Raw genomic sequence first — 25,503 nt, 5'->3', positions numbered from 1 at the left:
TGGAAGCAGGATGTGAAATTTGGCTGCATAGGAATAGCTATAGGAGCTGGGCTCGGCGGGATCATATCGCTAAGAAGGCTGGAATCCAGGGTCGAACTACTGGAAGCAGGAAGATCCATGGACGCAACCACGATATCTTTAGGTCTTGGAAGATCAATCCACACACTTGGAAAATCTCTTGAAACAGGCAGTACTGCGTTTGGAAATTCTCTAGATGCGGCAGTAAAAGGTAGCGCTCTGGTTGCGAAATCACTGGAAGCAGTAGAAGCACCTGGAAATCCTGTGGTAGCAGGCGGGGCTGAGCTTGGAGAATCACTAGCAAAAGGTGGCGCCGCAATAAGACCACTGGAACAAGCTTGCGTGGAACTTGGGAGATCATTTGAGGACGCAGCAACGACAAATGCCTCACTGCTGGGAACAAAGATTGGCAATAGTCTCTTGGGTGCTTCCACGATTTGTGGAAGCTGCATGGTGGCGGCGGCATGGATCCTAAAAAAGTTATGAAGGAGCTATGTTAAGATTACCCCAAACGTTTCTTACATCTCGACCATTTCGCCTTGTCATTCTCCTTCTTTCTAGTCCTTCGTTATATATTCTTTGAATCTACATGATCCACGGAAGTGTTCTTTGCAAGCCCCGGACAGACGTTGATGTTGATGTTAATGTTGTTGTTGTTGTTGTTGTTATTGTTCTTCTGCTTGCCTTTATCATCATCATCATCGTCCATCAACCTGAGAGGAGGCAAAGGAGAACTGGGATCTTGTTGAAGAACTTGGACATCAACTCTATCATCCAAAGCCAAGAGCTCCCTCCTCGAAGAAGAGAATGAAACCTCGATAGCAAACACAAACACAAGGAAAACTAGAGCAGCCTTCATGGTGTACAACTAGTACAAGGTCGATTTGTATTGTTGGAGAAAGCCTGTATATAAAGTCGAGCCAAGTGTGACGATTACTCCATGCAAAAACTCTTATCAAGTTTCCTGATGCGTCAATCCTCCTTTCCGTGTTGGCGAAGCTCAGATTAGCAAAGCTTCAAGAAATCACACCTACAGTTTCGAATAGAAAAGGCAAAACGAAACTTCGATTGGAGGTGGCGAGATCTATCTATCAATGGATCCATCGCTTCCAAGTTTCTTTCAGAAGTTTTCACGTCGGGGCAGCGGCATAGATGTTGGAGAGGAGGATATAGGCGACACTGCTGTCATCCTCGAGCTTGAGAGCTCGTCCGGCAACTCGGCTCCCAAAACGAGAATCGCCATGAACGTTACAGGCGCTCAAGAGCGTTCTCACCGCGACTGGAGCAACTTTCGTGTTGAAGATCACGTCCTCGGCCCTCTCCAGCTGTCCGACTCGTCCCAGAATGTCGATGAAGCAGGAGTAGTGCTCCGAGGATGGCGTCAATCCATGGTCGCCTTGCATCGACATGAGATAAGCCAAGCTCTCCTCCAGCAGGCCTCCATGGCTACAACCGCTCAAGAGCCCGATGAAAGTGGTCTCGTCCGGCTTGAATCCTTCCATTCTCATCTCCCGGAAGATCTCAAACGCCTGCTGGAACTGCACGCTGGATGCGAGAGCCGAGATGATCAAGTTCCAGATGATCACGTCCCGGTCGAGAGTTCTCTCGAACAAACTTCGAGCAGTCCAGAGGTGACCTGCGTGAGCGTACGAGGAGACGAGAGCTGTCCACGAGACTCTATCTCTCCTCGGCATCCTCTCAAACAAAACTCGGGCTTCTTCCAGGTGACCGTATCGAGCAAACGCAGTAACCATCGCATTGAACGACGCGATATCCTTCTTGGGCATCGTCTCGAACATGAAGATCGCCTTCTCCAGCTCGTTGTGCTGCCCGTAAGCGACTATAATCGCGTTGCAAGCTTTCACGTCCCACTCGGGCAAGGCGTGGAACATCTTCTCCGCTAAAGCGAGTTGATCATTCTGCGCGTAAACTGCGATCATGGTGCTCCACGAAATCATGTCCGGCTGTGGAAGAAGATCGAAGACTCGTTTTGCCGCCTGGAAGTCGCCCGACTGGCCATATCCTGCGATGAGCGTCGTGAAAGACGCGACATCTCTCTCGGGCATGGTCTCAAAAAACTCTTTTGCTGCTCGGACATCGCCAGCTTCGGTGTAAGCCAGCAGAAGAGCGTTGCGAGTGACGAGGTTCTTCTCCATCATCGAATCAAAGAGCCGCTTTCCTTCGTTCGCTCGTCCCTGGTGAGCGTAGCCAGCGATGAGCGCGTTCCAAGACACGACGTTGTGCTCCGGCATGAGCTGGTCGAAAAACTCCTTGGCCTCGTCGACGAGGCCGCTCTCTACGTACGCTGCCACCATGATGTTCCAAGGCATGAGATTCTCCTTGGGCATTCGATCGAAGATAGCTCTCGCGTCGGCAATCCGGCCTCTTTGCGCGTAAACCGTGAGAATCACGACCCACGAGAGGAAGTTCTTCTGTGGGATCGATTTGAAGAGAGCGTAGGCTTCTTCCACATAGCCGTGCTGGCCCAGCGCCTTGATCATCGTGTTCCACGACACGGAATCCCTCTGTGGCATCGAATCGAAGTAGAAACGCGCGTCCTCCAAATGCCCATTCGCGGAGCTTGCCGCGATCATTGAGTTCCAAGTAACCACATCTCTCCTGGGCATCTCCTGGAACATCTTTCTAGCCATAGCCATGTCTCCAGTGTTTCCATACGCGACTATCATCGTGTTCCAGGAAACCATATCCACATCGAGCATCTGAGAGAGGATCTTATCGGCCTCTCCAAGATGCCCACTCTGGGCATATGCTGCGAGCATGATGTTCCAAGATCCAGTGTCTCGCAGCTTCATTGAATCGAAGAGTTTTCTTGCCTCGTCCACGAATCCATTCTTGGCGAACGCCGCTAGCATCGCGTTCCACGAGACGATCGTTCTCTCGGGCATGGATTCGAACAGATCGGCCGCTTCCTTGATGAGCCCGTTCTGCGAGTACGCTGTGAGCATCGCCGTCCAGGAGACGACATTGGGCTCTGGCATCCGGTCGAAGATCTTCTTCGCGCGATCGACATCGCCACTGGAAGCGTAGCCAGTGATCATGGTCGTCCAGGAGAAGACATTGCGATCGGGCATTCGATCGAAGACCATCTCCGCCTCTCGCAGATCGCCGTTCTGGACATATGCCGTGAGAAGGATGCTCCAGGAAAAGACATTGGGCTGCTCGATCCGGTCGAAAACGGCGCGCGCGTCCTCCACGCTGCCGCATTTCCCAAACATCTCCACCAGCAAATTCGCGAGGTATCTGCTGGATCCATGCTCCTCGCTGCGCTGGACGAGCGATTCCAATCGGCGAGCCTTGGAGAGATCTTTGAGCCTGGCGCATTCCTTGACGGCGCGGGCGATGGCGGACTCCTCTTGGAAGAGGACAAGCGCGGGAGGATCGACGGCTGTCATGCCGCCCATGAGATCCAGCGGCCCAGATTAACTGGCATTGGAATATGCAAATATGCCTAGGAATTTCATTCCCGAGTGTTAGGGTTCGGAGCGAACGATGGCGTGATTTGACCGGCACGGTGCTCGATCGAGGTTTGGCCATGGCACTAGATGCAGAGCTCTTGGATCTTCCCGATCCAGCAGATTTCCCAGAGGATCTAGAGAATCTGGACGATCAGGACTGGGTCTCGCTCTTTCTGGAGAATTCCTCGCCTCTGGATGACTGCGATTCAGCTTCTCTGGGGGATTTCCTGCCGGAATTTCTCGAGGGGCCGCCATTCCCGAAAGAGGCCACGGGATCTCCCAGCAGCGCCATCACGCAGCACAGCAATAGCTCCAGCCGCGAGGAGACTATCAAGGACGAGGAGGCCGGATCCGACAGCAACAAGCCCAGCTCATCGGGAGAATCCAACTCGAGCCGCCCGATCAAGAGGCTTGGCAAGCGCAAGGTAGAGTACGCCCAGGAGGAGAAGCAAGAAGAGGGCGATGGCGGCGACGATGAAGAGGTGAAAAGGAAGGCCAGGTTGATGCGTAACAGGGAGAGCGCGCAGCTATCTCGGCAGAGAAAGAAAGCGTATGTGGACGATCTGGAAGAAAGGGTCCGGACTCTCAACGCGACGGTGGCCGAGCTTAACAACACGGTGAGTCTCATCAGCGCCGAGAATGTGAATCTTCGCAACCAGCTCGCGTACTACTATCACTCGAGGAATGGTGGTGGCAAGCCGGGAGCTTACGCTCCTCCTCCTCCCATGGGAATGCCGGTGTATCAGTATCCCGGAGGATACGTTCTTCGTCCCGGGAGCAGTGCTCCTCCAGTGCCGATCCCGCGACTCAAGACGCAAGCTTCGGCGGTGAAGAGCGTGAAGCGTGCCAAGGTTTCCAAAGACGAGAATTCCACGAAGAAACCATCGTCGACGTCCTCCACAGCTTCTGGGAAAACGAAGAAGTTGGCGAGTGTGGCGGCTCTCGGGTTGCTTTGTGTGATGGCGCTGGTGTTCCCTCTCGATCTGGGAATACCGGTGACGCAGAGAACTGGACAGATTCGGGCCTACGTTTCGTCGGATCCAGCACAAGCCAGGATAGGTGGTAGAGTTTTGATGGGCTTGGAGGACGAGCGCAACGAATCTTCGAAGCTGGCCTGGTCTCCAGGGGATGGTTACAAGCTAGAGAGCAAGTGTGAGCGGCAGGACAAGAGTGGAGCGGTGATCGATGGGAGTATGTTTCCGGCTAACGTGAGCACGTATGGCAACGCAACTCAGCGGTTTCCGGCGTCGCTGCTGTTCCCTCGCGACAACCAAGTAGTGAAAGTAGATGGCGATCTCGTCATCCAAGCAGTGATGGCCGGGGACAAAGCCGCGAGCGTTTTCGTTGCGAGCAGCAGGGACTCGTCAGCTTCCACTTCTCCCACTTCGACCGCTGCTCAGCGTAGCGGTGCAAGTCACGCTCCAGCGCTCTTGAACTCGGGAGTGTTCCAGGATATAGCATTTCGAGCGCTTCCACCCAGCGACGTTGATACCGACGATCCTCAGCGAAAGATTTTGAATGATCTCGCAGGTAAAGTCTTGCAAGAACATCTCGCGCTAACTAACAACTTGGTCGTCTTTCCAGGCACACCTTTCAGCACTGGTGCTTGCAACGAGGTGTTCCAGTTCGAGATAAGTCCGGAACCTCGGCCCCCGCAGGAATCCCCGACGACTTCTGCGAAGAGAAGCGGCAGCTACCGCAGGAATCTCTCGGCGGTGCCTCTTCCGCCAGGACCATCGTCGTCCTCGCCAGGAGGAGGTAAGCAATTCAACTCCAGTTCCACAGGAGGAGGAGGCAATTTCTCTGAGAAGAGCCAGCGGCCGTCCTCGATGGTCGTCTCGATCTTCAATCCAAAGCAAGTTCCATCGACTGGATCGAAAGATCTGGCTCGAATTTTCGTGGTGGTTTTGGTGGACAGCGTCAAGTACGTGACATACTCGTGCATGCTACCGCCTCAACCCCGCCTTGTCACTGGATAGCTAACAACAAACTATCTAGGAAGATTCTAATCGCAAAATGTGGATATTCTGTTAACTAACTAGTCTTGGATATTCTGTTACTCTTGTGAGATTCCGTCAACGAGCCCTTTAAAATACTAGTATTGTAGCTGACAACCGACTAGAAAAGAAAGAAAATGCCGGGCACTTCCTCCAGCGTTGTCGTCGTAGGTTTTGTTCTTGCGGCGGCGGCGGGAGATCTTATCGCGCACAGCGCCGATCGGCGGCGGCGATCGCGGCATCGATGGAGCCTGGCGAATGTAGGCGGCGGTGATATTTCGAGGTATAGTACTCCAGTTCGATCGATCGATCGACGAAATCTTCTTTGTTCTTGAAGATGGAGAGGAGGGCTGTCGCTGTGTTCTTGCTCGTGTTCCTGTGCCGCGGGGTTTTTGCGAGCGTGCCTTCGGGCATTTCCCCCAATATCGTCTACTCCAACACGCGCAAGACCACTCCAGGCAGCGCTTTCAAGCTAAACCTCGATGTGGTTCTTGGCTTTCTCTTCAAGACCGTTCCTCGCAATGACTCCGCGAGCTATGGCTTTGGCAAGTATCCCGACACAGTCTTTGGCTACTGCGAGTGCTACAACATGTCCCAGGGAGATTGCGGCCAGTGTTTCAACATTGCCAGGGATGGGATCGATGAAGCAGCTCCTCTCACCGTGGGTGCGCAGTATTGGGTGAACAGCAGTAGCTATAGATGCTACCTCCGCTTCGAGAACTACAATTTCATCCCAGGTTTGTACGAAGTTTTTGTTCTTCCATCTTAAAAGATTGTTGTTTTTCTCTTTTGAAGGTTATGAGCTGCCAGGAGACTTGTCGCCCGCGGTAACTCCAGTAGCCATCCCTCCAGAAATCCCGGAAGCTCGCAAAGGTATAGAAGTAGTAAATATACTGGTAACACTCAAACAACGTTTTCTATATTTCAAGGTAGCTCCTCGAGAACAGGAGTGATTGTGGGGGTAACTGCCGGTGCTGTAGCAGCCTTGGCTGCTGCTGTCGGGGTTTTAGTATTTTGCTTCCGGACGAAAAGTCGTCAAAATCGGCGTTTGGATGATCAGAGCTCGTCACTGCGGCAACATGGAGAATTTGGAGGTATAAGAAACTTGCCTGTGATTTTCAATTAATGTTCCTGGCTTTTCAGATAGTTTTGAAGGACGATCTCTCACTTTCGATTATGAGGAGCTAAAGCTTGCAACGAAGGAGTTCGGCGAGCAAAACAAGCTTGGTCAAGGAGGATTTGGCCCAGTATACAAGGTAATTGTAAATCTTGTGTTATGAAAAATATGATTTATCTTTGTCGTATTGTAGGGTGTTCTGACTGACGGATCTGAAGTAGCAGTGAAGAAATTGTCTCTACATTCTAGCCAAGGAAATCAGGAGTTTGTAAATGAAGTTAACATCATCACCGGCATCCAGCATCGAAACCTTACCAGGCTGCGAGGCTACTCCGTCAAAGGCGATGAAAGATTGCTAGTCTACGAGTATCTTCCCAACGGGAGCCTTGATCGTACTCTAACCAGTAAGTCTTTTTTCTTTGAGAATGTTTGCTGCTGCTGACGGCCTGATCTTTGCAAGATTCCAATGGCAAGATTGTCCTTGACTGGCCAACTCGATACAATATTGCTATTGGAGTTGCACGGGGACTCGCTTATCTCCACGAGGAGTCTCAGATACAGATAATTCACCGGGATATAAAGGCTAGCAACATACTTCTCGACAAAGACCTGACGCCTAAGATCTCAGACTTTGGAATCTCGAAGCTCTTTGATCAAGACAGGACCTCAGTGGATACAAAAATTGCGGGTACCTAGTACGTATAGAATCTGTAAAGTATGAGTTTTTTTGTTTCTCAACTTTGGCTGTTTGCAGTGGATATATGGCACCAGAGTATGCCATGGGCGGACGATTAACAGTAAAAGCTGATGTTTTCAGCTTTGGGGTGCTCCTTCTAGAGATCATCTGCGGGATGAAATGCCGGGATCCCAGATTATCACCGAACTACGATGGGATCCTAGAATGGGTATGTCTCGAGCAAAGTTTTCAAGCACGAACTTAAAAGTTTTCCTTTTCCTGCACAGTTATGGTCGTTTCACCCAGGCGGAAATGTGGAAGAGATCGTGGATAAGGAACTCTTACGATCGAAAAATTACTCGCAAACCGAGGCCCTGCGATCGATTCACATTGCTCTGCTGTGCACGCACGAAGACGAGGCGAGTCGGCCGAGCATGAGCGAAGTCGTGGCCATGTTTCTTGGCTACCTCAAGCTCGCCCCTCTCCCGACAAAATCACCCTGGTACTTTGGCCTCAGGAACCTCAGGTTGCTCGATCACAGCAGCAACACTGGAGGATCGAGCAACACAGCAGAGACATTCCGGACCGAGACTTCCAGCCAGTAAAACAAAGGTGAGAAGCTTCTCTTTCGTTTCTCTTTCATATCATACTGACTTGCGCAAGTTCTTCCAAGATCTCAGGCGAGAGTCTTTCATCGTCGAGCAACTAGATTTTTTTCTCCTCGACAAGAATCGAGCATCGCAACTACCAGATCTCTTGTCTCAAATATCCCAGAAAGGCATGAGTGGAGCTAGGCCGCGCCTCTCCTCTCGCGCCTGGAGGCGGAGCTCGTACTTGGTTAGCTGCTCGCGAGGATTGTTCTTGAGCCAGATCTCGCCAAGATCAATCTTGTACTCCTTTTCCGGCGTCTCGATCCTCCCCGCCGCAGCGCTCACCCCAGAGATGGCATCGTCGCGGATCCTGTCCGGGAGCTTGTAGACGCGGTTGTCGCCATGGGCTGGAAGCTCGACGGTGCTCACCAGGTGCTCTTGCTTCATCCACCGCAGGAATTGCTTTAGTTGGCGCTTGGTGCGAATCCCCTCGGCCTGGGCGTGATCCCACAGCTGATGCGACGTAAGCGCGCCGCATTCCTGGATCGCACGGACGATCGCCAGCGCGTACGTCTTGGCATCGCCCTGTGAGCACCCGGGATGATAGATCCTGCCCAGCTTCCCCATTTTGCTCAAGAACCCTAAACGGATATTCGGAGTATATTCGTTACAGTTTAAAAAACTTTGCACTGTTTGAGACATTGAATTGGTCTCTTGAGCTAGAGCACTGACATGATAGAGTGAACTAAGCTCTTGGGCATTGAGAAAAATGGAGAGTGGTCTGAAGGAAGCTTTAGAACCTTGAACGGAGGAGTCTTCCTGATCATGTCCTCTTGCCTTTCCAGTGGAATGGCGCGATCTTCCGTGGCTTTGATAAAGTAGCGAGGAACACTTCCATAGTTTGCTGCGGTGAAGCTCACCGCAGGGTCAAGAATCGGGAATGGCTTTAGAATCGATTTGGCGAGGACAACATCCTGTAATGATAGAAAAGATTACGAAGGAGCATTGACATAGTACGATCACCTGTGGAGGAGATTTATGGTACAGAACTTTTCGAACAAACTCTAGCCGGAAGGAAGCAGCAGCAGGTGTTGAAGAAGAGCCATTGCGAAATAGAGGTGTGATATATGGTTGAATTCCTTGAAAAATCTGCAATATGGAATATTATAAAATGACAAAATAATAATATGATTCAGGATTCAGTACCTGGTTGAAATCTTGTCGAGCTTGAGTTGCGTTTGAAGTGAACATAAGTGCAGTTACAAAAAAGGATCCAGAAATTCTCTCTGGAAACTTTTCCATGGCATATGTAAGTGAAAGACCTGCTAGACTATGCCCAACTAAAATCACCTGGAAATTTCATACAATTTACAGTCATTCCTTGATAAAATAGATGTATTACCTTTTCCTTTGGTGGAAGTGATTCAAGCAGTTGAACCAAAGGAACCGAGTAAGTCTCCAAGCTATCCACTGCAAGTGCATCCACACCACTCTTTCCAGCGCTGGTTAAATCCAGTGCATCCACTTTGTGGCCCTGTTTCTCAAGCTCTTGTGTGACTTTATACCAGCACCATGCTCCATGGCCAGCTCCATGCACTAGAACAAAGTGGAACTTACTAGATTCCTGGTTGCTTGCTTGTGCGAGGATCGCGCAGGCAAGGAGAATCCAATAGATAAAGAGATGAACCATTGTAGCAATACAAATTCTGCCACTCAAGAAAAACTGTATAGAAGTATTGAAAATGTGGTGAAATATATGGTCACTAGTTGTTCAGAAGTTATTGTCTATAGCCTTTTCCTGACCGGAGCTTTTTCGCTTGGACACGAACTTCTTGCTGGATTATTCCATAGCAGAGACAATAGCAACCCCACTAAAGCAAATGGCGAGTGCCAAGTGTTAAGATTTGGAATAGATGGTTTTCGTGAAATTTACTCTTGACGAGCCACTGCGCTCGATCCAGGAGAGTTCTGACGAAGTAACGAGGAACACGTCCATAGTTACAGTTAAATATCTGTTAATAAAAGCAAATAAAAGTCTAAATCTTTGTTTGTTTACCAATCTCTGCGAACAGAATTTGATCCGCCATACCAGAGCAGTTTGACATTTGAGTCGATCGAGTACTACAACCACAATGAGTAGAATCAGCAGTCCAAGAGCCTCGTGATAACTCTGCTGATATATAATAGTCCTTCAACAGCTCTAAGAGACTGTGTGACAATGTAGCCAAGCCAAACCATCACTTGTTAGCACAAACAAGGAGGAAATCTTCTTGGAGGCCGTGGACGTCCTTAAGCTAGTTTGCAAGGCCTTCGGCCGACAACGTTCCAAAGCTTCCAAAGCTTGCAACTGAGAGTCTTTTATCGTCAAGCAACTAGGCTTTTCCTCCTCGAAAGAATTGAGCATCGCAACTACCACATCTCCTCTCTTGAAAGGTAGGAGTGGTCTTTTCCATGGCATCGTTGCGTGAGTATGCTCTTGCTTGAACTGGTTCAATTGGCTCTTCGAATCGGCTGATGGACGGCCCCAAATGAATATTCGTAAAAAATATATTAAGTTTAAGTATATTCTTTTTAAAGTCAAACTAGATCTCTTTGGTCTTGCATGGGACCGCATAAGTTTTTAAAAGGTATGCGCGTCATCTACATTCCTCTCTCTCTCTCTGTGGTCTTGCATGGGACCATAAGTTTTGAAAGGTATGTGCGTCACCTACATTCCTACTCTCTTTTGCATGGGACCGCATAAGTTTTAAAAGGTATGCACGTCAACTACATTTCTACTCTCTCTCTCTCTCTCTCTCTCTCTCTCTCTCTCTCCCTCTCTCTCTGTGATGGGATGCATTGCGGTTTTCTTGGGCATATTTGTTCTCTTTCTTCTCCAATTCCCATTCTCGGTGGATGCCAAGAAACACCACTTTGTTCTTGTTCATGGAGCTGGGCATGGTGCGTGGTGCTGGTACAAAATCGCGAATGAGTTGGAACAATCCGGTCACCGAGTGGATACATTGGATCTGGTCAGTGCTGGAACGAGCAGTGTCGATGCTACCACTGTTGGTAGTGTGGAGAATTATTCGGCTCCTTTGATCCAGATGCTTGACTCTCTGAATGACACAGTAAGTTTGTGCAAGTTTTTGGGCGAATTTGAGTTTCTCGCTTTTTCAGGTGATCTTGGTCGGACATAGCTTAGGAGGAATCACGCTTACATACGCCTTGGAGAAAATTCCTAGCCGAATCTCCAAAGCTGTTTATCTCGCTGCTTTTATGTTTTCCCACAATGCAAGTCGGGCTCGGGAAATCTTCAACCAGCCGGTAATTATTTTTATTGGCTATGTTTATTTTTATATTTTATGTTTTTTGCTTTCATTATGAAAGGGAACTCCGGGCAACTTGAAAATGATCTTTTCAAATGGCTCCATGGTACCTACGGCTGCTGCATTTAATCTAGACCGCGCCCAACAAGTGTTATATAACAAATCTCCTTCACAGGTAAAGAAACAAAGTTTAGAAGTTTGCATTAACAGATACTTTCACGTACTGTAAGTAGGATGTTGTTTTGGCGAAATCACTGCTTAAGCCATTCCCGCTGTTCGATGCTGCCGTGAACTTCACCTCTGCCAACTATGGACGTGTTCCTCGTTACTTCATCAAAACTCTTCAGGATCGAACGATTTTCCGGGCGCGTCAAGAGCAAATGATTCATGAAAACCCTCCATTCCAAGTCTTAACGCTTGACAGTGATCACTCGCCATTCTTCTCCACCCCACATTCTTTGGTGAGGTTGTTATTGTCTCTGGCTTAATAACAAGATCCCTTGTGGCACCAAAATAAGCAATTTATTTGAAGAATGGCGCATATCTATAAGCCTTTTGCATTCTAGGGTTTAAAACAGGCTTAGATCTTAGTCAGAAACCATTGAAGCCAACGTGTCGGGCAGCAAGCGATCCCATGAAGCCTTCCAGATTCAAGACTTTAAAGAGTTGACCATGATAAGAACGAAAGCTATTGCCATATAACCCTAGAAATGTTATACAGATTGCCTCTACAAGTTTGCGGATGGGCTCACCGGGAACAGCCAGCGCAAGCCATTTTTGATTGGGGAGGACCACAGATTGTTCTTGGGGAGTTCTTGGTTTAGAGCTTGCTCCTTGGTCATGGGATACATCGATCCTGCTAGATGAGTTTGCAGCGGATTCGAATCTGTGAATGCCAAGTTCATGGAGACCTGGATGGAAGCGAAGATATGGAGATCAGTCGCGAACCGTGGATGTCAACCCGGCAGTGTCGAGAGCCTCTGTGTCTCTTCTCAAATGGTCCGTACAAGAGAATAGTCTAGCACAAATTCGTCGCGTGCACAACTTTGTTTCCGCGAGGCGCTGAAGACCAGTTCGTGGGAAACACGATACTACAGGCAAGCTTGATCTAGCATTTAAAGTGTTTGCGGGCATCTGGAACAGAGATCTTTTCTCGTGGTCTCTGCTTCTGCGCAGAATAGGCATTTTGTCGAGGCGTTGTTGCTGTTGACACGGATGGAGCTGGATCGAGTAAAGCCATCTCCGGTGACTTGCGTCACTGTTGATTTCTCTGCTTCGCTCTTGCTTGCTCTGGTCAGAAAGATCTTCCAGAAGTAATTGCCACTCAACTGATCGAAGAGAGCAAGTTTGCTTCCAACATACCCTTGTGGCACTCGCTCCTGAACACCAAGCTTGGGAGACTAGAGGGCGTTCGGGAAATTTTTGAAAGATGGCGAGCAAGAACGTGAGCTCCTGGACGTCCATCGTCTCGGCTCACGCCCAAGCCGGGGATCTGGAGATGACTCTGTCGCTCTTCGTGAGAATGCAGCTGGATGGCGTCACTGCTTACAGATGGAGTGCCTGCTCGAGCATTCCAGCTCCAGTGCAAGGCAAGCTCCTCTACCAGAGACCGGTGGTCTGGAAGACAATGCAGTGCTCACAACCGCACTGCTCGACATGTACGCCAGCTGCGGAGGCCTGGAAACCGCCGAGAGCTTCCAGAACCGGTAGTTCCACGCAAGACAAAGGTGGAGCTCGATTGCTGGAACGATTGCTACAGTGAGCTCTGAGGAACAAGAGCTCCTCCCTAAACCCTAAACCTTGCAAGAAATCTTGTGAAAATCACAGAAGAAAAACATAGCGAAGAACTAATTGTTAATCTCGAGCTTTTCTCCTTTCTCGTTTTTGTTCTTTCTCTTCTTTCCTTGACGAGTATTGTCTTTGTTAGAAAAACGGTCATTGAATCAAAGAGATTGATCGCAGTTTGACATCCTTGTAAATGTTTATTTTGCTAGAATAGTGCAGCCATGCTACGCAAATGAGTTGGTAAGTGTTGCTCATGACACGGTGTCGTCCTCGCAAAGAACTTTCGTGCTTCATCAAGATCTCTGCGCAACGATCGTCGAGTCTGGATTGATCAGTCTTTTGTTGTGAGAATCTCGTTCCATCCTATCGAATAGCTTCTTTGCTTCGAGAAAATCTCCATACGCCGAAATAATCACATTCCATGACAATGGAATTTAAGCAAACCACGTCCCACACTGGAATTCGATCAAAAACTAGCGTCGTTGGGTCCCGCGCATGGAATCGAAAGTCCCGGATTTGCCATACATGGGAGACGTTCTCGTCATGGGTGTTTTGGATTTTGCCACGTGTAGCTTGGGCTTGGGCGCATTCTGATCCCCAGGTGTCGATCTTTTCTCTTTGCTGAATTTTCCATGGTAATGTCGTGTGCCTGTCAGCACCACGTCATACTTCGAGAGCATCTTGTCTCATCACTGCGTTGGATCTCTGGTTTTGCAGCTATAGAGCTTGGAATCTCATACAAACTTGCCGCTGGTATGTGTTTTTCCTCACATACACAAGGAATTGTCGATATGTTGCTCATTGTACACTCAGTATTTGGTGCTCTTACGCATTTAACTGAATGCTTTTTCTTGGAGAACATATATCCCGCTTTTATGGTCAGGATCTTAATCGCCAACGACGACGGATGTGCTTGATGTTTCAAGCTCTGTCACGAGAGAAGAAGGCCTTCCCAGCCTCCGGCTCCTTCCAATGAATCGTCTCCAAGCGCTGCTGGAGTCATAGCAAAAAAGGACAAGACCGACAATGCATGGATATCATGAACCAGTTTTCAATCACAAAGCCGGTAAGCTTTCGCTTTGATCTTTTCTACTTGAAAGACTTTTGCTTGCTTTATACCGCAGGAACAAGTGCTTGAGACTACGCTCTAGTTATCTCTGTCCTGGTGGAGCATACACGTCATATTGTATCATCTTTTTACTTGCCTGCTCAAAGCTTGACAAAATAGTTTTGGATTCTCGTTATATTCCTTTTAAAATTTATGGAGATATAATAGTAATAAAAAAGTTTATAGTACAATATTTAAATATTCTTAAATCGACTGAAGTCAGAGATAGTCAATAGGTTGACAGGCGGACCGCTGGGAGGAAATGGCCACTAAGAAAATTTCCCCCTCACTAGCCAACAATGAAAGAAATTTATGGCTCAGCTCACAAATGTTATTTTTCACGTAAACTCAACAGTAATTACAAACATGGGACAGGTAGAGGTTCTTCTCTATTCCCTATGGAACAACTTAGAATACATTACTGCCAGCAAAGGCCACAAAAATTGAGGAAGTTTATGCAGGAGATTGTTTGATTAGAAGAGCTAATGGGAGAATTTCAACTTACAAACAACAGCAGTGAAAGAAGCACAAAAGTTGGAGAGAAAGAAAAAGAAAATGAACAAATAAATAAGTTGGACTTGCTACAGGAAAAACTTCAAAAAGTTGAAATAGTTATGCAAAAATATAGAACAAACAGATTCTTCAACAAGAGCCCAAGGAGGAAGCCAAACATCCAAGCTTGAAAAGCTTACCAGACAAGAGCTTAGTTGCCTAAAACTCCATGTTATGGTTTTTGAATTCCATATATACGAAAAAAATTCCCCTCGTACACTTAAAACTTTTGATGGGTTGGCCCTTAACTCAAATCTCATTATTCTCCTCACCTCTGTTATCCTTGCACAAGCAAGCAGTAAGTTCCAGTCAATAGTCAAGTAAGTCAAAGTCAAAAAGTGACAGTCAAAAAGACTAGAGGTCCTCTCCAACAAAGACTTCTGAACGACTTGGTGACAATATATTTCACCCATCTGTTCTACGCTCTTCTACTTCTATACGGTTCTTCTATACATTAGTGGCACAAATGGTTCATCTCTTTATCTCTGGGATTCTCCTCGCATGTGCTATCCTCACACAAGCAAGTACCCAGGATTCCAATAAGTTCCACTTTGTTCTAGTGCATGGAGCTGGCCATGGAGCATGGTGCTGGTATAAAGTCACACAAGAGCTTGAGGAACAGGGCCACAAAGTGGATGCACTGGATTTAACCAGCGCTGGAAAGAGTGGTGTGGATGCACTTGCAGTGGATAGCTTGGAGACTTACTCGGGTCCTCTGGTTCAACTGCTTGAATCACTTCCATCAAAGGAAAAGGTAACACATCTATTTTATCAAGGAATGACTGTAAAGTGTAATTTCCAGGTGATTTTAGTTGGGCATAGTCTAGCAGGTCTTTCACTTACATATGCCATGGAAAAGTTTCCAGAGAGAATTTCTGGATCTTTTTTCGTAACTGCGCTTATGCTATCTTCGAATGCAACTCAAGCTCGGGGAGCTTACAGCCAGGTACTATAATAATAATAATTATTACTATTTTATAATTCTATATTACAGATTACTCAAGGTTTACAAAAATATATGACACCTCTATTTCGTAATAGCTCCTCTTCAACACCTGCTGCTTCTTCGTTCAAGCTACAGTTTGCTCGACAACTTCTGTACCAAAAATCTCCTCCAGAGGTAATAAATTTTACTGTTGTCAATTCTCCTTTGTAATCTTTCTCCAACTTACAGGATGTGGTCCTTGCCAAATCGATTCTAAAGCCATTCCCGTTTCTTGACCCTGCCGTGAGCTTCACTGCAGCAAACTATGGAAGTATTCCTCGCTACTTTATCAAAGCCACGAAAGATCGCACCATTCCACTGGGACGTCAAGAGGACATGATCAAGCAGAATCCTCCGCAAAAGGTTCTAGAGCTTCATTCAGACCACTCTCCATTTTTTTCAATGCCCAAGAACTTAGTTCACTCTATCATGTCAGTGGTCAAAGATTTTGTCAAAAAGTAAAGAAAGTCAAGCTTGTGGCAGTCACTGTATTTCTAGGCCGGCTTATTACAAAATACCTGATGTCTAATCATAGTTTGATCGTTTTCATCACTTTATTACGCTTCATCCTGTGATGTTTTAATCGCCCATGGGCAAAAGTTTCAGAAAGCTTTTAGTGCATGGAACCGGACAAAGTCACACACAAGCTGGAACAAGAGGGGGTGGACGCTATGGATTTAACTGATCACCGGGACCAACGGCGTGGATGCAACCACAGTCGGTAGCCTGGAAAACTACTTGGCCCCTTCGATAAGCATCTATATCTTTGCATCTATTGCTTCTACTGAATCTAGATCTCATTGAAAGATCGCCCAAGGACCTGGAGACACTTTTGTTTGGAATTACTGCCGGCTCATTTAAGCTAGAGCACCAGAGAAATGCAGATCTCCTTCACAGGTAAGCTAACTATCAGTTCCACAAACGAATATACCTAAGGTTAAAAAATACTCGCTATCGAATAAAGTATATTCTTATATACTCGCAAGTTTTTCAACTTAAACAATCTTTGTAAGACTCAGATTGCTTCTTGGATCAACAGGGCTATGGGATGGATTGCGGCATTCTTGGCATAGTTGTTCTCTTTCTTCTCCAGTTCCCAGTCTCTGGTAAAATTGTGGATGCCAAGAAACACCATTTTGTTCTTGTTCATGGAGCTGGCCATGGTGCGTGGTGCTGGTACAAAATCGCGAATGCATTGCAACAATCTGGCCACCAAGTGGACACCTTGGATTTGGTCAGTGCTGGAACGAGCAGTGTCGATGCTACCACCGTTGGTAGCGTGGAGAGGTATTCGGCTCCCTTGATCCAGATGCTTGAGTCCGTGAATGACACAGTAAGTTGTGTAAGTTTTTTGGGGGAATTTGAGTTTCTCGCTTCTATTGAAACTTTCAGGTGATCTTGGTTGGCCATAGCTCGGGAGGAATCACGCTTACATACGCCTTGGAGAAAATGCCTAGCCGAATCTCCAAAGCTGTTTATCTCGCTGCTTTTATGTTTTCTCACAATGCAACTCGGGCTCGGGAGATCTTCAACCAGCCGGTAATTATTTTGATTGTTAGTTTTTTTATTTTAGTCGCTTTCATTATGAAAGGGAACTCCCGGCAGCTTGACACTGATATTTTCAAATGGCTCCACGGTACCTTCGGCTGCTGCATTTAAACTAGACCGCGCCCAACAAGTGCTATATAAAAAATCTCCTTCACAGGTAAACAAACAAAGCTTAGAAGTTTTCATTAACAGATACTTTTACGTACTGTAAGTAGGATGTTGTTTTGGCGAAATCACTGCTTAAGCCATTCCCGCTGTTCGATGTTGCTGTGAACTTCACCTCTGCCAACTATGGACATGTTCCTCGTTACTTCATCAAAACTCTTCAGGATCGAACGATTTTACGGGCACGTCAAGAGCAAATGATTTACGAGAACCCTCCACTCCAAGTCTTAACGCTTGACAGTGATCACTCGCCATTTTTCTCCACCCCACTTGCGTTAGTGAAGCTGCTATTGTCTCTGGCTTAATCGTATAATGAGGATTTAAAAGCATGTAATAATGTAATGTACATCTTTAAGAAGTCCGTGTCAAAGTCAAAATGTTCCAGTAAAAAAAAATTAGAAGTCTTTTCCAACAATGACTTCTGAACGACTAGTGATGATATAGTTCACCCGATTTTTCTACGCTCTTCCACAAGGTTCTTCTATACGGTTCGTCTATAGTGGCAAAATTTGTATAGCTCAAATGGTTCACCTCATTATCTCTTTGATTCTCCTCACACCTGTGCTATCCTCGCACAAGCAAGCAACCATGAATCCGGTACACACAAGGGCTTGCGGAACAGGGCCACAAAGTGGATCCGCTGCACTTAACTAGCGCTGCAACGACTGGTATGGATGTACTTACAGTGGATAAGTTGGAGACTTAATCGGATTCTTTGGTCCGACTGCTTCAAAGGAAAAGGTAATCACACATATTTCATTTTCTGTAAACTGTATGAGATATCGAGGTGATTTCACAGGTCTTTCACTTACATATGCCATGGAAAGTTTCCAAGAGAGTTGCTGGATCTTTTTTTGTAACTGCGCTTAATGCAATTCAAGGTACTGAATCATATTATTATTAACTAAACTACAGCCATGTAATTAACACTAAGCCATGGGAGATTTGTATGATTTAGAAGCATATATCACACCTCTATTTCGTAAAGGCTCCTCTTCAATACCTGCTGCTAGTTCGTTCGACAACTTCTATATCCAAAATCTCCTCCAGAGGTGATAAGAATGCATCATTTCAATTCTCCTTCATGATTCCCATCTTTGAAATCACTTACAGGATGTTGTCCTCGCCAAATCAATTTTAAAGTCATTCCCGTTTCTTGACCCTACCGTGATCTTCACCGCAGCAAACTATGAAGTGTTCCTTACTTTATCAAGCCACAAAAGATTTCACCATTCCACTGGACAGTCAAGAGTGTATGATAAACAGACATCTCCGCTAAGGTTCTAGAGCTTCATTCAGACCACTCTCCATTTTTCTTAAAGCACAAGAGCTTAGTTCATTCTATCATGTAAATTCAATGATTCAAACAAAGTCAAGATAATACCCTATGTGGCAGTCAAAGCCAACTGACGACATGCACGAGGAACACTGTATTTTTTAGCCAGCATAGAAAACCTTGCTAAAGCCTAAATGCCTGTACAGAATTTACAATGTCTGATCATAGTTTGATCGTTCTCATCACTTGGATTGTGCTCTATTACATTTCATCTTGTGATGTTTTGGTCGCCCATGGTGTCAAACTAGAGCAAAAGGTTCCTAAGAAGCTCCATTTTGTTTTAGTTCATGGAGCTGGCCACGGTGCCTGGTGTTGGTACAAAGTCACACACAAGCTGGAACAAGAGGGCCACAGTGTGGATGCTGTGGATTTAACCAGCGCTGGGACCAACGGCGTGGATGCAAAAACCGTCGGTAGCCTGGAGGCTTACTCTGTCTCTTTGATCGAATTGCTCGAGTCTTTGCCAGCAAACGACAAGGTATACTTTGAGAAGTTCCCGTTAATTTTCTATCATTCTTGCAGGTGATCTTGGTCGGACATAGTTTAGGGGGAATTTCTCTTACATATGCTATGGAAAGATTCCCCCAGAAAATCTCTGGAGCTGTTTATGTTACTGCTATTATGCTCCCTAGCAATGGATCTCAAGCCCTTAGCATTTACAACAAGGTAAGCATCCATAACTTTGGATCTTAGATTGCTTGCTAATGAATCTAAATCTCATTGAAAGATCGCGCAAGGACTTGGAGACAAATTCACACTTTCGTTTAGAAATGGTTCTGTTACTGCTGGCTCATTTAAGCCCGAGCATGCCCGAGAAATGCTATACCAGAGATCTCCTCCACAGGTAACTATCAGGAGCTTCAAACAAAGTTTCTAAAACAGCTGAATTCCAGGACTTTGTTCTTGCCAAGTCGATACTAAAACCATTCCCATACTTTGATCCCACTGTGAGCTTCACTGTTGCAAACTATGGCAAAGTTCCTCGCTATTACATCAAAGCTAAGAAGGACAAAACCATTCCACTGGAAATCCAGGAGGAGATGATCAAGCAGACTCCTCCACTCAAGGTTTTGGAGCTCAATTCAGACCATTCCCCATTTTTCTCCATGCCCAATGCGTTAGTCCAGTCCATTGTGACCCTCTTTTGATTCCAAATGACGAGTATATTCTTCGTATATATCTTATTTAAGCATATTCCTGGTTAAACCCAAACATTCGAATTTTGGACCGTTCGATTGGCAGAGTAGATCGAACGGCTGCGGTTTTAGGTCTAACGGTCATATTGTGAAGAAGCGATGGCGATGGCGATCGAAGGAGGACGATCGCATCTGTGAGGTACTAGAGGTCCATTTCTCTCCTTTTGGAGAATCAGGAGATATGTGACTGCGAATCAGGGGAACTTAGAGGGATTTGATGGATACGCCGGTTTCCAAGCGCCAAGATCCGAGGCTCGACGCGGATTTCATCCTCTGGTGCCAGAGTCCGCTGGTTTTCACGTCGCCGGGCGGGAATGTGTCCACCAGGGGCAGGATTTCTCGCGCTGACAAGACGCAGATTGATAAGCCGAAAGAAGCTGCTCCACAGGCGTGCGAGAACGATGAGAATTTTCATAGCAAGATCATTTGTGTCTCCCTCCCGCCTGGACCACTGCTGCCCCCACGCTTGCGGAGCTCGTTGTCGTCGCAAATCACACCCTTGAAGGCAAGCAACAGGCAAAATAATGTTCTATTCCCTTACTCGCCGTCGATCGACTTTGAGAAAACGTCGTCACGAACAGCTTCCAAGCCTCTCCGATCGAAGCAAGCGGTCTTGCGGCCACCTCTGTCCGGAAAGAAGAAAAACAAGCCAGTCGACTATCCTGAAGCAATGGTCGCGAAGAGAGAGAACTCGCTACGGTCGCAGGAAAAGCTTTACGTGAGCTGGTTCAATCTTGTTCTGGAACAGGCGGTAAAGAAGGCTGGTGTAGTGACACCACAAGTTGGCAACTTGGAGGAGATTAAAAAGAATGATTCGGGAAACTTGGACACAGGACTAGAGCAAGCAACGTCTTTCAGATCCAACGGGGAAGCTAGAGGAAGTGCTTTGACGGGAAAGGAAAATGATAGCCTGCGAACACTGTTTACTCTATCAAGTTTCCGGCAACGTCTGAGCACGCAGTTTGATCCAGTATGTCGAGAGGAGATTATTTCCATCATGCTTCAAGTAGGCAAGGTATGAAGATCGAATGTGAGATTGTAACTTAGTTCTTTCGTTTTTCTTTTTCTTTTATCAGCGTATAGATGACGGAAAATTGAGGATGAAAGATGGCTGTGCTGTTCTTGCTGACGTCGGACTGCGGAAGAAAGCCGTCGATGTCCTCTTGGGCTTTTCTCCGCCGTGGCTTAAGCTGGGGCTTTATATCGTACTCGGCTTGAGTTTCGGAAGCGACGCTGACAATAACGACGCGAGATACTTAGAAAGCATGCTCGAGCAGGAATTTTTTGTCCATGCTGGAATTGCAAAATGCTACTCAACCAACAAGTAAGTGATGTTTCGACTCTGCAACATTGACACTTTTGTCTCGCAGAACTGTTGAAGGACTATATCGGCAGGGTTATCTCGAGGCTCTTGGACGGGTAACTCTTAAACGGCTACTCATTTTGGTTCTAGTACTCGATCGACTCAAGTGTCAAACTGCTCTACAAAACGACCGTGGTATAGACGGCCTCGATGGCGGATCAATCCTTTTGTTTCGTAGAGATTCGGTGATCAAGTCGAGCCGTCAGGCATTGCAAGGTAAGCAAAATGATAGAGCCTGCTCACCAGTAAACTGCGCGCTATCAGATATTTTAAAAAACGCTATGCATGGAGAAGGAGATCTGATGGCTCATCTGAGCACTGTAGGCTATCGGTTGATTCATCTCCAGGTTTTAGCTTTCTGTTTCCTTGATCGTTGACTGACATGGAGTTTCTTACAGACTCCTTTGATCGAGTTCAACTTTCAAATTACAAGTTTCAAAGATTTTCAAGATGGCGTTCGACTGTGCAGATTAGCACAAGTAATATCGGGCGACACTTCCGGTGTAAAGGTTGGTTGGTGCTCGTAAGTTTCTCTGACTTTACTCGTGACTGCAGAAAATCCAGCTACCGCCAACGCTTAGGAAACGGCAAAAGCATAACTGTGACGTTGCGCTTGAAATCCTTTCTCGAGCTGGAGTTTCTCTCGAAGACGAACATGGATACGCAATTTCTGCGGATTTTATTGTTGACGGGGACCATGAGATAATGCTCGCCCTTGCCTGGAACACTCTAATCCAAGTGCAGGTTTTTACTTCCGCTGCCGATTCTTGGTTTCCTAACTGCTGCGTCTGCAGATACCACATCTTTTAAGCAAGGAGGCGCTTGTACAAGAAATTGTTCGCATAGAATGCAAAAGCTCCGAGGTACTTAATGGATGCAGTACTTTGTTTTCTCACAATGATGATATTGCAGTTTCCAGTTGATTATTCGTCTTTGAACTTTTCTGATCTTCTTTTGAAATGGGGAAAGGTATATCAAATTCTAGACAACTGTGAACGGAGTTTTTTCTTTTTACAGATGATATGCAAATCATACGGTTTCGAGTTACAAAACTTCAAGACGCCTTTTTTTATTGAACGCGCGTCATGCTACCTTATCAATTTTTATCTTCCGGCATGTTTGCCTGTAGAAGCCTTCGAGCCCTCTCCAGAGGTCATAACTTTCAAATTCGTAACAATTTCTCTTCACTAACAATCGGTGTTCCTTGACAGTCCAATGGATGTCCTTGTCACTTTCAAATACTGTATAATGTGACTAAGAAAATGGGATTTTTGCAAGAGGTATTGTATTTGACGATGTCGCCAGTTCCTCTTGCAGCTAATTGCGTCAATTCCAGGTGCTAGAATGTTGTAATGGTGGCGCCATAAATTCCTTCTGGATGGAGAAAAATGCGATTTTTCTCTTGGCACTAATGTTCTCAAAGCTTGTTTGCGAGGATCTCCAGGTTGCAAAATTTGTGTTTGTTTGAGTTTTGAACAACAATGAGATAGTTTTGGCTGCAGGTGCTGAAGGATGCACTTCAATCAGAAGGTCAGTTCATTCATAATAACCTGCATTCTGTTTCGCTTATGATTTGTATTCACTCAGAGGTGACGAAAATCCAAAGACTGGATGATTCAGCGATACGTATCCAATGCTGTTATCGAGGCTGGAAAAAGAGACGAATATACACTAATGCCAGGCTAGCCGCATGCAAGATTCAGTGCTGCTGGAAGTGGTTTCTCTTTCGGAAGTCCCTTAAGCGTAAGATCGATGCTGCCACGATTATTCAAAAGACATGGCGAAGTTTTCTTAAAGCAAGAAAAGAAGCGTCTACGCTGAGAATAACAAACGCCGTGTTGCGCATACAAGCATTTTATAGAGGAAGTACGCAGAGAGGACGTTACAGGAAGGTGGCTGATTGTATAGTTAAAATTCAGGCAGCATGGAGAAGCTTTGTTGCTCGCGGGAGGTATTTCCTCACAAAACTCCTCGTTAGAAAGATCGAACAAAGGTGGGAAGCAGTGTTGAGCAAAAGGACTTTTCGGAAACAACGAGCTGCAGTCACAGTTATCCAGGCAAGTTACAGGGGCTGGACTCATACGAGAAAGTACAGAAGGATGATCGAGAGTGCAGTTACCATCCAGGCTGCATGGAAATGCTTTAGAGCCCGTCGAGCTTATGTGCGGACAAGGTGGTTCATCAGGAAAGTGGCGGCTGCACTGGAATGCAGGAAGTTCCGTGAACAACGAGCTGCAGCAGTAGTTATCCAGGGAAATTACAGGGGCTGGAAATGGAGGAAGAACTACAGGAAAATTGTCGATGGTGCAGTTACTATCCAGGCAGCTTGGAGATGTTTTGTAGCTCGCAAAACGTTCGTGTTGACAAAATGCGCAGTTAGAAGAATCGAGCAGAGACGGCGCGCTGTGGTCGATCGAAGAACTTCCGAGAAAAGGCGCGCTGCAGGAACAGTAATTCAGGCACATTATAAGCGTTGGGATCAACAGAAGCGGTTGAAGACGACTTTGTCCAGCATTCGAAGAATTCAAGCATCATGGAGGGGCTATGTCGATCGTAGCTCATACGCTTTGCTCAAGGCTCGCGTTGTTTCTGTGCAACAGCAGTGGAGACGGATTCTAGAGCGCAGACAGGAAAAGATGACCAAGATACAGGCAGTTTTTCGTGGCTTCTTGGTGAGACAACGGATATCGAACTGGACGGGAGCTGCGACTCTGATTCAAAAATGTTACAGGAGATATGCTGCTCAGAAAAGGTTTAGCTCGTACAGGAACGCGGTGGTCCTTCTTGAAGCCCATTACAGACGACGAAGAGCTCAAAGAAGCTATTTGCGACTTAAGCTCGCGGCTTCCCACATCCAATCTTGTTTCAGAAGCTGGTTGGCGACCCGAAGTTTTGTTGTGAACTCAGCAGCCAGGAGAATACAGTCGAGATGGAAAAAACACGTTCAGAGGAAGAAGGCGGAGGCTGCTAACATTGCACAAGCCGCTTACGAATGCTGGAAGGCGAGACAAACAAGTAAAAAGGTACGTAATGGAGCGTTTGTAACGAGCTAACTGTTTGTTTTCAGAAAGCGTCTAGAAATTTGGACGGAGCTGCAACAGTTTTGCAATCCTATTGGCGTGGATTCTGTTCCAGGAAGCGCACTGGATCCGATGAAGCAGCACACGTTCATAAGAGAAAGCAGGCCGCGACTACGATACAATCACGTTATCGTGGATGGAAAGCTCGCACTCTGCTCAAGAAGATCCTTTCCTCTGCTATTCTCATTCAGGTACAAGTTTCTATGCTTTCCCCGGTATAACGTGAGTTTGTCTCAGGCCTTTTGGAAAGGTTACAATACGCGGAAAGTACAAACCAACGAGCTATATCAGCTGCGACTGCGCATTCAGTACGCTGCGGCAACTGTCGACTGCAACATGACTCTTGGAAATCGCCTGAACGAGGCTCTTGCATTGCTCCTGAGTTTTAAAACTGTCAGCAGCATTCTTCACATATGTGCGACTATAGGTAACTCTTTTCTTTCTTCCTCGACTTTTCTTGACTTCGGCAACTGGAAACTCTACTGCTGCAGACGTAGCAACTCGTCACTCGAAATACTGCTGCGACCGCATCGCGGAAGGCGGAGCAATCGGAAAGATTGTCCAGCTGATTCAAACAACCAACCGGAGCACTCCGCACGAGCAGGTTTTAAAGCACGCACTGTCCATCCTCGGCAACTTGGCACGCTATCCAGCTCTCGCTACGACCATTCTCAACACTCCAACCTCTTTGGAAGTGGTCGCAGAGCAGCTCCAGATGTCAAGGTAACAATTGCTCGTCTCAGACCACGCTCGAAACGTTTGCATTTTCCAGGAACAAGGAGGAGATCTTCTTCAAGGCTGTCGACGTCCTCAAGCTGGTTTGCAAGGTCTCGGCCGACGACGTTGCTCGCTCAAAACCCCTGGTTTTACGTCGACTGGATCACGTCAAGCAGCTCCTGGAGCGCAAAGTAGACGCGGAACGCAAGTAAGCTCTCTTCAATTTCATAGAGTTCTTCCAGAGAGAGAGTTCATTCCACGGTTGTCTCTCGCAGGAACTTGGAGAGATTCTACTTGGGCGCTGCCGCACAGAAAATCTCGGCCGAGAAGAAGCTCGCAGACGCTAAATCGCAACTCCAGAGCGTATCGTCCATACTCAAATCCTTGACAGGGATCGAGAAGAAACCATTGGGAAGAACTAAGTGTAAGAATCCTCCCAGATAGAAGTTAATAACAGTAAAGGTAGAAAGGCCCTGTTTGTAAATA

General features: G+C 46.7%; 8 protein-coding genes across 9 annotated transcripts; 6 read left to right on the top strand and 2 right to left on the bottom strand.

Annotated features, from left to right (window-relative positions):
- Positions 1-887: 887 nt before the first annotated feature.
- On the bottom strand, positions 888-3,431 carry LOC112349838 (pentatricopeptide repeat-containing protein At1g62260, mitochondrial-like). Its single transcript, XM_024684958.1, has one exon. The coding sequence runs from the start codon at positions 3,429-3,431 to the stop codon at positions 1,149-1,151; it is 2,283 nt and encodes a 760-aa protein (XP_024540726.1). The 3' UTR covers positions 888-1,148.
- Positions 3,432-3,527: 96 nt separating this feature from the next.
- Positions 3,528-5,553, top strand: LOC112349899 (bZIP transcription factor 60-like). Its single transcript, XM_024685131.1, has 2 exons — positions 3,528-5,024; positions 5,079-5,553. The coding sequence occupies exons 1-2, from the start codon at positions 3,572-3,574 to the stop codon at positions 5,471-5,473; spliced, it is 1,848 nt and encodes a 615-aa protein (XP_024540899.1). The 5' UTR covers positions 3,528-3,571; the 3' UTR covers positions 5,474-5,553.
- Positions 5,554-5,658: 105 nt separating this feature from the next.
- Positions 5,659-8,549, top strand: LOC9647094 (putative receptor-like protein kinase At4g00960). 2 transcript variants are annotated; one of them, XM_002980055.2, is made up of 10 exons: positions 5,659-5,774; positions 5,829-6,228; positions 6,287-6,364; positions 6,421-6,585; positions 6,635-6,747; positions 6,802-7,012; positions 7,069-7,303; positions 7,363-7,513; positions 7,572-7,896; positions 7,965-8,549. In XM_002980055.2, the coding sequence occupies exons 2-9, from the start codon at positions 5,829-5,831 to the stop codon at positions 7,887-7,889; spliced, it is 1,671 nt and encodes a 556-aa protein (XP_002980101.1). In that variant the 5' UTR covers positions 5,659-5,774; the 3' UTR covers positions 7,890-7,896; positions 7,965-8,549. The 2 variants fall into 2 exon arrangements, with proteins under 2 accessions (XP_002980101.1, XP_024540761.1); XM_024684993.1 differs by having other exon boundaries at positions 7,958-8,549.
- Positions 7,982-9,602, bottom strand: LOC112349854 (putative methylesterase 13, chloroplastic). Its single transcript, XM_024684996.1, has 4 exons — positions 9,277-9,602; positions 9,081-9,224; positions 8,898-9,023; positions 7,982-8,848 (listed from the first exon to the last, which is right to left on the bottom strand). The coding sequence occupies exons 1-4, from the start codon at positions 9,562-9,564 to the stop codon at positions 8,594-8,596; spliced, it is 813 nt and encodes a 270-aa protein (XP_024540764.1). The 5' UTR covers positions 9,565-9,602; the 3' UTR covers positions 7,982-8,593.
- Positions 9,603-10,676: 1,074 nt separating this feature from the next.
- Positions 10,677-16,164, top strand: LOC112349837. The gene is made up of 11 exons (XM_024684957.1): positions 10,677-10,984; positions 11,034-11,180; positions 11,244-11,357; positions 11,416-11,664; positions 12,326-12,475; positions 12,587-12,888; positions 13,569-13,845; positions 15,004-15,381; positions 15,430-15,573; positions 15,622-15,747; positions 15,802-16,164. The coding sequence occupies exons 1-11, from the start codon at positions 10,703-10,705 to the stop codon at positions 16,072-16,074; spliced, it is 2,442 nt and encodes an 813-aa protein (XP_024540725.1). The 5' UTR covers positions 10,677-10,702; the 3' UTR covers positions 16,075-16,164.
- Positions 16,165-16,644: 480 nt separating this feature from the next.
- Positions 16,645-17,729, top strand: LOC112349855 (putative methylesterase 11, chloroplastic). The gene is made up of 4 exons (XM_024684997.1): positions 16,645-16,945; positions 17,005-17,151; positions 17,204-17,317; positions 17,376-17,729. The coding sequence occupies exons 1-4, from the start codon at positions 16,661-16,663 to the stop codon at positions 17,628-17,630; spliced, it is 801 nt and encodes a 266-aa protein (XP_024540765.1). The 5' UTR covers positions 16,645-16,660; the 3' UTR covers positions 17,631-17,729.
- A 1,086-nt stretch (positions 17,730-18,815) lies between these two features.
- LOC112349836 (methylesterase 3-like) lies at positions 18,816-20,044 on the top strand. The gene is made up of 5 exons (XM_024684956.1): positions 18,816-19,139; positions 19,184-19,327; positions 19,389-19,505; positions 19,555-19,778; positions 19,930-20,044. Exons 1-5 carry the CDS (start codon positions 18,816-18,818, stop codon positions 20,042-20,044), a joined length of 924 nt encoding a protein of 307 aa, XP_024540724.1.
- LOC9649651 (abnormal spindle-like microcephaly-associated protein homolog) lies at positions 19,908-25,501 on the top strand. Its single transcript, XM_024685002.1, has 18 exons — positions 19,908-20,872; positions 20,934-21,181; positions 21,228-21,436; positions 21,485-21,567; positions 21,619-21,729; positions 21,776-21,964; positions 22,015-22,083; positions 22,133-22,189; positions 22,238-22,372; positions 22,432-22,500; positions 22,557-22,664; positions 22,723-22,750; positions 22,808-24,243; positions 24,288-24,491; positions 24,538-24,727; positions 24,792-25,023; positions 25,073-25,225; positions 25,293-25,501. The coding sequence occupies exons 1-18, from the start codon at positions 20,075-20,077 to the stop codon at positions 25,459-25,461; spliced, it is 4,488 nt and encodes a 1,495-aa protein (XP_024540770.1). The 5' UTR covers positions 19,908-20,074; the 3' UTR covers positions 25,462-25,501.
- Positions 25,502-25,503: the final 2 nt, after the last annotated feature.

Source organism: Selaginella moellendorffii, unplaced genomic scaffold (genome assembly GCF_000143415.4).
Source record: "Selaginella moellendorffii unplaced genomic scaffold, v1.0 SELMOscaffold_43, whole genome shotgun sequence".
Lineage (NCBI taxonomy): Eukaryota > Viridiplantae > Streptophyta > Lycopodiopsida > Selaginellales > Selaginellaceae > Selaginella > Selaginella moellendorffii.
The sequence above is the reverse complement of the archived record's forward strand: the minus strand, read 5'-3'. Positions and strand labels throughout refer to the sequence as shown.

Coding starts and splice junctions, on each gene's coding strand:
- LOC112349838 (XM_024684958.1), bottom strand. CDS start 3,431: ATGACAGCCGTCGATCCTCCCGCGCTTGTCCTCTTCCAAGAGGAGTCC.
- LOC112349899 (XM_024685131.1), top strand. CDS start 3,572: ATGGCACTAGATGCAGAGCTCTTGGATCTTCCCGATCCAGCAGATTTC. Junction 5,025..5,078: donor GATTTTGAATGATCTCGCAG/GTAAAGTCTTGC, acceptor TCGTCTTTCCAG/GCACACCTTTCAGCACTGGT.
- LOC9647094 (XM_002980055.2), top strand. CDS start 5,829: ATGGAGAGGAGGGCTGTCGCTGTGTTCTTGCTCGTGTTCCTGTGCCGC. Junction 6,229..6,286: donor GAACTACAATTTCATCCCAG/GTTTGTACGAAG, acceptor TCTCTTTTGAAG/GTTATGAGCTGCCAGGAGAC. Junction 7,013..7,068: donor CCTTGATCGTACTCTAACCA/GTAAGTCTTTTT, acceptor GATCTTTGCAAG/ATTCCAATGGCAAGATTGTC.
- LOC112349854 (XM_024684996.1), bottom strand. CDS start 9,564: ATGGTTCATCTCTTTATCTATTGGATTCTCCTTGCCTGCGCGATCCTC. Junction 9,024..9,080: donor CTCGACAAGATTTCAACCAG/GTACTGAATCCT, acceptor TCCATATTGCAG/ATTTTTCAAGGAATTCAACC. Junction 8,849..8,897: donor ACCATAAATCTCCTCCACAG/GTGATCGTACTA, acceptor CTATCATTACAG/GATGTTGTCCTCGCCAAATC.
- LOC112349837 (XM_024684957.1), top strand. CDS start 10,703: ATGGGATGCATTGCGGTTTTCTTGGGCATATTTGTTCTCTTTCTTCTC. Junction 11,181..11,243: donor GGGAAATCTTCAACCAGCCG/GTAATTATTTTT, acceptor TCATTATGAAAG/GGAACTCCGGGCAACTTGAA. Junction 11,665..12,325: donor TGAGGTTGTTATTGTCTCTG/GCTTAATAACAA, acceptor CATCTGGAACAG/AGATCTTTTCTCGTGGTCTC.
- LOC112349855 (XM_024684997.1), top strand. CDS start 16,661: ATGGATTGCGGCATTCTTGGCATAGTTGTTCTCTTTCTTCTCCAGTTC. Junction 16,946..17,004: donor TTGAGTCCGTGAATGACACA/GTAAGTTGTGTA, acceptor TGAAACTTTCAG/GTGATCTTGGTTGGCCATAG. Junction 17,318..17,375: donor ATAAAAAATCTCCTTCACAG/GTAAACAAACAA, acceptor TACTGTAAGTAG/GATGTTGTTTTGGCGAAATC.
- LOC112349836 (XM_024684956.1), top strand. CDS start 18,816: ATGTCTGATCATAGTTTGATCGTTCTCATCACTTGGATTGTGCTCTAT. Junction 19,140..19,183: donor CTTTGCCAGCAAACGACAAG/GTATACTTTGAG, acceptor TCATTCTTGCAG/GTGATCTTGGTCGGACATAG. Junction 19,328..19,388: donor CCCTTAGCATTTACAACAAG/GTAAGCATCCAT, acceptor TCTCATTGAAAG/ATCGCGCAAGGACTTGGAGA.
- LOC9649651 (XM_024685002.1), top strand. CDS start 20,075: ATGGATACGCCGGTTTCCAAGCGCCAAGATCCGAGGCTCGACGCGGAT. Junction 22,501..22,556: donor AAATGGGATTTTTGCAAGAG/GTATTGTATTTG, acceptor CGTCAATTCCAG/GTGCTAGAATGTTGTAATGG. Junction 22,665..22,722: donor TTGTTTGCGAGGATCTCCAG/GTTGCAAAATTT, acceptor TTTTGGCTGCAG/GTGCTGAAGGATGCACTTCA.